The following is a 9073-nucleotide window of genomic DNA, read 5'->3' on the forward strand; positions in this document are numbered from 1 at the left end:
AAAAATGGGAGCTCATATGGGATCATCTACTCTTTTTTTTTTCAGTGGGTCATAATAAAATCGATTAAGGACAACACCCTCCTCCGTCGAAAGACGTTCTTACAAAGGTGGCACAAGATGACCGAGCAAACCTTTTCAAGGGGAGCTCCCTCGGGACCAAAGCCCCTTATTCCGCTCGATAATTACTTGAGTTTTTTTCTTAAAATTAAACTCATTTTATTTAATTTTTCTATGTCACGATTTTAAATATTTATAATAAAACATTTGAGGTTGTAATCAAATACAAAACACCGACAAATAATTTTAACATTTATTGAAAAAATAAAAGAAAATAAAATCGATTAATCCACACCGTTTTGGGCCGGCCAGAACGAGAGGGCCCATTAAGAAACTCGGACGGCCCAGTCCATCAAAGTTCAGTAACAAAGGGACATAGAGTTCAACAAAATTACATCCATCTCCCACGCGCGCCATTCAACCCCACCGGCCATTCGTGTTGGAAGCTTGCAGAATGGCACCCTGGCCTGCTCCCTGTAACTCGTCTGTAGGGTTTTAGACCTCTTCTATCCCCCATTCTTCTTCTACCGCTTCATTTCGCGCGCTTTACCAGACTCCAGGTACTGTTCTCTCATCTCATGCACTTTCGTCTTGCTCTTACACTGCAATTCTGATATTCTTGGCTCTCTCTCCTTCAATGGCGATTTTATTTTTCTCTGTGTAAGTTTATCATTTCCTCTCATGGCCGCTGGAGTTTCATGCAATGCTAGTTTTTCGTCAATGTTTTCTTTTCTTTTGGTTGTTTTGTTATCTAGGTTGTTCTTACAGGAGCTTCTTTCTCCAAGTTTATCATAGCATCTGGTTCTTGGAAACTTGTATAGACATGAGCTGTTGATTGTGGATAATTGCGTGGCGTTTTGGTTGCCCCTGGGTTTTGATCCTTATTTTACTTTTTTTCTTTTTTTTCTTTTTTTTTTTTTTTTTTTTTTTTTGTCTGAGATATTAACTATGCGTGTCGATTATATTGCAATTTCAGATGGTTATTATGGGACCGACAATGTGTATTTGTAGATAATGGTACAATAGGGAGCTGACCAATGGAACACTTGTTTCTTGAATTATTGGTTAGTTCAGGGTAGCAATCTTCAGTTTTGTTTGATTCCCAGTGCATGTATGTGGATGCGTTGTATCTAGTTTTCAGCCTAGCGTCGATTTTCTATGGTTCTGTTCATTTATCATGTTTTTTTTTTTTCCTTTCCAGATGAGTTCTTTAAGCATTCTGTCATTTAGTAAAATGGTAGTGGTGTGAATGGGTTGGCGCAATGGTCATTGAATTGCTGGAAAAGTAAGGGGAGTTAGATCGAATGAGTTAAAGCCCCACAGTGGCCATCTACCTAGGCCTTTTAGTTTTCTCGACGACTAAATATAGTAGGGTCAGACAGTTGTTCTAAGATTACCTCGTTAGTTATTCTAAGATTACTTCGTTTTAGTATGAAATTGCAAAGTTATGGTCAGAAATTTGTTGCAAGCAGCAATTTATTCATTTTTCTTTATGATATTTAACTAATTGGTAGCTCAAAAAGTGGATAAATGGATGTGCTATATCAGAAGGCACGACTTGTGATCAGAACTAAACTTAGCTTCCAGTATATATATGTCATATGGGACTTGTTAAACTTGAGTTGAGCATCATCAAGCAATCATTCCACATGTTGCAGGTTGTTCACAGTAATTTCTAAGTTGTTCTAAAAGGAAGTCAACCTTTTTCTGTACAATCTGTTAAATGTTAAAAGAAAGTGAAATATCCAGTGGCTCTCATTTCATCCACTTCATTCTGGAACGCAGTCTTTCTATGGGCGGAATCATCTTATTACTGTTCTGTTACCTTGTAGGTTTGTACTCTAAGAAGGGTTGAACTTTTTGGATTTCATGCATGCCATAAAGGGTGGGTGGCCAGGGTGTCCTCTTGCCCTAGCCAAGTACAATGAGTCTGAAGGGAGGAAGACCAGAATTCGGCGTTCGAAGGAGGAAAGGAAGGCAATGGTTGAAGTCTTCATAAAAAAGTAACCACAATGGTTTTAGTTCATATTTTTGCATCTACTGATCTTCTAAAGTATGCATGAATCATTTAGATTGTTGAAACTATTATCCCTGCATGATGACATTTCACTTTCAATTATATTGAACTCCCAAGTGCTAGATATCTTGCTTGAGAAAACCTTGTTCTGCTATGTGATGTTCTCACTCCATGATTTGTCTAAGCTGTTCATGTTTAAACATGGATCGCTGTAGTTTGCCACTTGTTTTTGACATTGTTTTCTAGTTGAGCTTTTGTTTTAGCTTTTGGATAGCAAGCATCTAGCAACTGTTAGGCGGATAAATTCATTTGCGGCTGAGTAGTCATGGTTATTCTTATCCACAAAATCGTCATGGTTATTTCCCTTGGTATGAATTGGAATAAAAACCTACTCCAATTAGTTGAGCTTTTACCAGTATGGGAGTGGTTAGCTTCGAGAGTAGGTATGAAAAAAGAAAATCATCCAAAAATCAATATGGATAGCATTTTTTTTATTGCACGTATATTGGATGAGCATTTTTATTTCGAACAAGAAACAAGGGATGAGCATTTTGATTGGGACACTTAAAAAGGCATAAATTTATGTCTTGGTTTTTTTATTTTTAGTTCTCAGGATAAAACCATTGAAAATCGAGATCCGTGACTGTTGGTTTATTCGATGGAGTGAAGTAACTTTTTCATTTTGAAAATTTATTTCATAAAAGATTTCTAAAACCAAAGAAACCAGTAAACCGTGAAACCTTGCAATAAGTGACTTCATTTACTGATATCTATATACTAATAAGGATAAAATAAAGAGTTTAATTACCCTACAGCATAATTTTGTTAATACTTAATATAGGATTGTATTGTAGCCTTCCTTCTCCCTTAAATGACACCCTTGTTCCTCAAGGGAGGAGAGTTCTTTGAGGATGATTTTGATATCATGTGACTTAATGCCGAGCCTTTTGATTTCAGAACGTACCAACTCCTTGATATCATTTCTTTGAAAATGTAAGAGCTCTTTTGGGCAAACTGAAAGGGCTCTAGTTCTTCTTTAAGCTCCAGAACTTGTATTCTTTGTGAAAAGCTAGCTATCAATTGAAACAATGTAGTTATTCATAAATCTGAAAAAATGTGAAGAGTGCGTGCATACAAAGAAAAATTATTCAAGAGAATTTGAACCTCTATTGTCGAACTTTTGAGGAACACAAACTTCCCAACAAATTGTCCGTACAAGTAAGTTCTCATTCCTCATTAATCTCATGATTTGAATACTATGGTATGGAAACAATGTGCTGCTAAAAATCCTTAAAATCAAAGAAAGTACAAGACCAAGATAACTCCCATTAAAATAGAAAACTTATTTCACTGCTTTTGATACGGATGTACTTTATTTAATTTGTAAGAATATGACATGGGATCCTGACATCCTGCTTGCAGGTATCAGGAATCAAATAAGGGAAGTTTCCCCTCACTCAACCTTACTCACAAGGAAGTTGGTGGATCTTTCTATACAGTGCGGGAGATTGTACGTGATATAATCCAAGAAAATAGAGTTCTTGGTCCAGGAAAGTTGTCACTAGAAGAGCACAGCACGGATCATTTACTTGAAGAGAATCCACTGCACTCAATTGCTATTGAACCTCAATCTCCTTTAACGTCGCCCTCAGAGGAATTTGATTTTCCAATCAACCACAACCATTGTATAAATGAAGAACCAATCATTGTTTCAGATGAGGAGCAATACACTTCAAAGAATATTCAGGGATCACAGAATGGGGTCATAATTAACGGCAGTCTGGTGGATGCCAGTGACAAGGATTCTGATGAATTTATCCAGACAGAGTTGCCAGTAAATGAACACAAGAAAATAGAGGAAGTGTTGAAAGAGGAATCAGGAATGCCTATTAATCATGTAACTCCTTTGGCTGTAGATGTCAAGGTAGGGACATTCCCGTTGGATTCATTTTCTTGGGCTGCTAATGGTTCAGATGTAATATCTGAGACTTTGATTTCAACCGATGCCTCGGAAAAGAAAGTTAGTCAAACCATCGAGTTAGAATCAGATGTTAGCTTGTTTAACAGTGAAGATAATAATTCCACGAAAGCTTCTGGTCGGGCAGATGAAAAGGCATTATCAGAAACAATGTCTGATTTGGTGGAGGTAGCACAAATTGTTGAAGATACTGATGGAACTATTATGAAAGATGGTCGCATACATGAAGTTGACGGTCCTGGGTTGGAAATTTGCACTGATACTCCAATATCTGTGACCTTTGAACAAGGCCAGAAATCTAGTGAAATAAAGGTGAGTGTTCTATTTCTTTGTGGCCAAACACAGAATGGCGTTAAAGTTTTTTTTATCTATCGTCTTTTAAATTTCTGGGGCATAGGTATAAATGCTTAAAGTTGACTTTTGGATTATGACAAAATATCGTGGGGGCGATAGCAATTTTACTCGAGTCGTTTCTGGGCCAGTTGAAACTTTTGAGCGAGGAAAAAGAACAGAGAATTTCTTGCATTCTTAAACTTTTTGGATGGTGTTTAGATGTTCATTTGCATGTGGGTGATCTTGTTTCAATGTTTTTGTTTGAAAAATAACAATGTGTACTCATCTAACCATTAGATGAAAAGAAAGAAGAATTGAAGAACATGTTATATTGAAGTCAGAGTTGTTTATTTCAAGGATTTGCTATACTTTTTTTCTTGCAACTCTAAAGTTTTGGAAGCATAGTTTGAATTTGGACTATTATTGATGCTCTTTTACAGGCTCCGAATGCTTCTCCGAGCGGTACCAAGAATCTCAACGATTCACGCAACAATGGCATCGATCAGGCTTCAAAAATCAAAGAGGAGACAGAGGTTAAAAATAAAGTAGAGGCAGAACAGACTGGTGGCTCCCAGAAAGAAAGCATTCCAACACTAAATAGACTTAATCTGTAAGAACCTCTAGTCCACCCCACCTTCACTTTACTTTATGATTCAAATTAATCAATCATTTTAACCACATATTCATCTTCCAAACGTTTCTTTTCAGCAAATCATGGCATGGGACGTCAAAAGATTCTTCAAAACCCGAAAACAACCCGCTTTTGGAAATCCTCAACGCATTCATTGCTGCCTTCGTGAAGTTTTGGTCCGAGTAAGTTCTATGACTGTCAATCGAATAGATAGAGAGTAGTAGTTAATTTTTCCTGCCACAGAACCTGTCTGTCTGTGTACCAAACCTGCAATCGGTTACCCCGTCGCCTCCACTCGGTCCCATTGTCGATATTTATGAAGAGAAAAACTGGAGGTGGGTTGGCATTTCTGTACCCTGCAGTGTGAAAGAAAGCTTAGGAGTAGCATAAAAGCCTGTAGAAGGGATTTTCTTCTCTTTTTTTACTGTAAGCATGAGATGATGAGATACATGTCGTCCCCACCGCCATGGTTTTCTTCTAGAAATGAAGATTTTGCTCTAATTAATGCATTAGCATATGATGAAAAAAGGGTGAAAAGAGAAGGAAAAGGTCGAAGTAACGTGAGGGAGGAGCCTTTGTGTGTTAGGAAAACATGGAAACAAGAGAGAAAGGCATATACAGATTGGAGTTTTAATAGGCACATCTTCTTTGCCCTTTTTCTCTCTGACCCGACATCTTATATCATATGGATCATGTAGTCACATGATTTTCTGCTTCCCAATTTTCTAATAGTACACTCTCTTGCAGCCTTTTTGTTTTTTATTTTATATTAAAAAAAAAAAAAAAGTCAATTTTATTTCTCATTTTTATATTCATTTTTTGAAAAGTTTTCTCCTGTTTCATAAGGTTTTTTTGTATTTTTTTTTTTCACCCCAATCCGGATTACCATGCCAACAGGAACACCACATGAAAGATTAATTCAATGACGTAAACCGTCGGAAACTCGAGAGGGTCGCTAGGTTTGGGAGGGAGAGGGAGTTCAAGTGGTCTCTTGTGTCTAGCTATGTAGGTTAGGGGCGCTATTCTCACTTTTAAGTTCTGCTTTCTGTGTATGCTTGCAACTGCAAAACTCTCCCATTAGTCGATCATTTGATTGATCAATGGGCAATGTAGGGCTTTCTTGTGGTAGTCATTTCAAATTATGTGATGTCCCACGTTGGTTGGGGAGGAGAATAAACCCACCATTTATAAGGGTGTGGAAACTTTCCCCTAGCAGACGTGTTTTAAAAGCTTTGAGGGGAAGCCCGAAAGGGTAAGCCCAAAGAGGACAATATCTGCTAGCGGTGGATCTGGGTCGTTATAAATTATCACCTCTAATGCAACAAAATTGAATCATGAATGCTACCCAATCGAACTTTTTTCTTTCTTCAAACATCAAATCTTGGGCATATGACACAAATCTTTGGTATGTGACACATGCTAACCGTGGGTATGCTTTTTGAAAATGATAGCCCGAGTATTGGTCCGTTGGTTAAGGTATATACCTCGACTAAAAATTCAAATACAACAAAACAATAAAATTAGTAATTAATGTACAAAAAGGTCAAACAAAGCACAAGTGCAAAAAGAATTGATTGTTAATTTTCTTTTGTGTTCACATTAGGCAATAACCAGCACTTTCAATAAATTTTAAACCATTTAATCTTCTCTTGTAATTGACTTTATTTTTCATTTTTTTAAAAAAGAAAGAAAGAAAAATTAAATACATACTATTTTAACAAACCTTGTAATAAACTCTTCCATCTCCCTTTTCCCCATGCCATTGGATCTGGGGCTTTTTATTTTTATTTTTATTTTTATTTTATTTTTCCAATTCAATATTCTAAAATAAAAAATTAGGAATATTGGAAATGATTACGTGGAATTCGAGGAAATTAATAATTAATATTAAAAAGAAAACTGCAATTTTCATACCATTTGTAATTTTCAAGCAGCCTTTGTATTATAAAAATTAATTTATTTAAAATTCTTAAACCTGGAATGTTGTTTTGTCTGTATTTTTAATATATGACTAAATAATTTATATTATTTAATGTGGCCTTGCAAACCAGATATTCCACGTGTCAATAATTTTTTTTTTAAATTAGGATTTAATTATATGTTAATATAATATTTTTATATAAATTTTATTTTTATTTCTAATTTTGAAATGAAATCCCATGGTATTATCATGATTACCACAAAGATATTTTCATTTATTTAAAAAGTATTTTTTTTTTTAATTTTATAAAACTTATATTTTGGTTGTAAATTTAGTTTGAATTATTTTATGATGACTGTGCACGAGACCATTTTGACGGTGAGTCGAGGGCAGGCACAACAACTACATGAATCCTGTCCTTTTTATTACTCGCACTTTCTCGAGCCATGTTAAAATTAAAGATTAGTAACCCCGTATATATTAATTTTACAATTTATTAAATGAAAGAAAAAAAAATCAAAATCAAAATTATTAAAAAAATGGCAAAAGGACTCAAGGTCCATTGAAAAAGATTCAAACAAGAAATTAAATTATATTCCGGTGCAAGAATCCCAAGAAAAAGTGAAATTACTTTTTTACCCTTGAAGATTAAAAATAAAATAATATATATTAATCCGGATTAGAGAATATTTTAATGTACACTAATAAAGGCCAATGATTGACGGTGAAACCAAGAGAGAGAGAGAGAGAGAAATTAATATTAATTAGAAAAAATTAAATAATAATAATAAATAAATAAATAAATAAAAGAGGAAAAAAACAGTTTCACGTGGGGGAGATTCATTTAGGTAATGTGTTTGGTTTGTGATTTGGTAAACCCAATCCATCAATGAACTCATTCCCCAAATTTCTCTTTTTTTTTTTTTTTTTTTTTATTTTTTATTTATGTGTTTGGTAAAATTTTCATTTATTTTAAATAATTACGTTTGAATTATAAACTCTCGCACGTTGATTGAGGAGGAGAACAAAACACCATTTATAAGATTTATAAGGGAAAGTTCAAAAAAGACAATATCTGCTAGCGGTGGATCTGGGCCGTTATAAATGGTATCAGAGTCAGACATCAGACTGTGTCCAGTGAAGAGGAGTAGACACTAGGTGGTGTGCCAGTAAGGACACTGGGCCCCGAAGGGGGGGGGTGGATTATGATGTCCCACATTGGTTGAGGAGGAGAACAAAACACACCCTAGTAGACACGTTTTAAAACCCGAGAGGGAAAATCCAAAGAGGACAATATCTGCCATGGATTTAGGCCGCTACATGATTTTTGTAAATAATTTAAAAAGTAAGGGATAATATTTATATGTTTAATTTAAAAAAAAATAAAATAAAATATTTATACAAGTATTTTATAATTTAGTATTTAATTAATTGTTTTTAAGAGTAAAAAAGAAAAAAAAGACCAAATAAAAATAAAATAAAATAAATAAAAAAGAGTAAAGTAGGGTTAGTGAAAGCTCAAATTGGTGGGTATCCAATGCCGACGTCGGTGCGGTGACATCACGCGCTTCTTTTTCACCCTCCAATTTTGAAACACATTGCATGTCACCTACTTCATTTCTTCTTTTTTTTTTTTTTTTAATAATTTCTTTTTGTTCCTCAAATTCTTTTTTTTTTTTTTTTTTGTTTTTTTCCCGCTACGTCTCGATGAAGATCTATATGTTCGATATTTTTTAGTTTAACAATACGTGGAGATCGACAGAAATTGAACGTCCACCCCGAGTTGACACATTCGATATTTAGGTTCACTGAACTCATTTATATCCGGGTATATATAGGTTAAAAAAAAATCTTAAAACCCAAAATTTAGTGATCCGAGCAACCTAAATAGAATTCACAACTCGACCCTCTACGTTGTAACCCTATTCCAGGATTGGTCCGATTGACTCGACCAAAAAAATTTCAACCCGCAAGACCTACATTTTTCAAATTTAATTTGTAATCTCTTTTAAATTTTCATGATTTTTTAAAATGACTAAAATACCCTTACACTATTATCGTTCATAGCTGGCATTCATGATGGTCGACAGTTTCCAACACCACTACGGTAACGGCTCGACAACCTTCGATGACAAA

The 9073-nt window shown here is 34.9% G+C and overlaps 1 protein-coding gene across 1 annotated transcript; it reads left to right on the forward strand.

Moving 5' to 3' along the window:
• The first annotated feature begins 459 nt into the window (after positions 1 to 459).
• On the forward strand, positions 460 to 5517 carry LOC111785789 (DNA binding protein). Its single transcript, XM_087120942.1, has 5 exons — positions 460 to 617; positions 1890 to 2060; positions 3497 to 4364; positions 4826 to 4995; positions 5094 to 5517. The coding sequence occupies exons 2-5, from the start codon at positions 1927 to 1929 to the stop codon at positions 5200 to 5202; spliced, it is 1281 nt and encodes a 426-aa protein (XP_086977068.1). The 5' UTR covers positions 460 to 617; positions 1890 to 1926; the 3' UTR covers positions 5203 to 5517.
• Positions 5518 to 9073: the final 3556 nt, after the last annotated feature.

Source organism: Cucurbita pepo, chromosome 1 (genome assembly GCF_057944985.1).
Source record: "Cucurbita pepo subsp. pepo isolate OVF chromosome 1, ASM5794498v1, whole genome shotgun sequence".
Classification (NCBI taxonomy): Eukaryota; Viridiplantae; Streptophyta; class Magnoliopsida; order Cucurbitales; family Cucurbitaceae; genus Cucurbita; species Cucurbita pepo.

Coding starts and splice junctions, on each gene's coding strand:
- LOC111785789 (XM_087120942.1), top strand. CDS start 1,927: ATGCATGCCATAAAGGGTGGGTGGCCAGGGTGTCCTCTTGCCCTAGCC. Junction 2,061..3,496: donor GTTGAAGTCTTCATAAAAAA/GTAACCACAATG, acceptor TCCTGCTTGCAG/GTATCAGGAATCAAATAAGG. Junction 4,996..5,093: donor ACACTAAATAGACTTAATCT/GTAAGAACCTCT, acceptor GTTTCTTTTCAG/CAAATCATGGCATGGGACGT.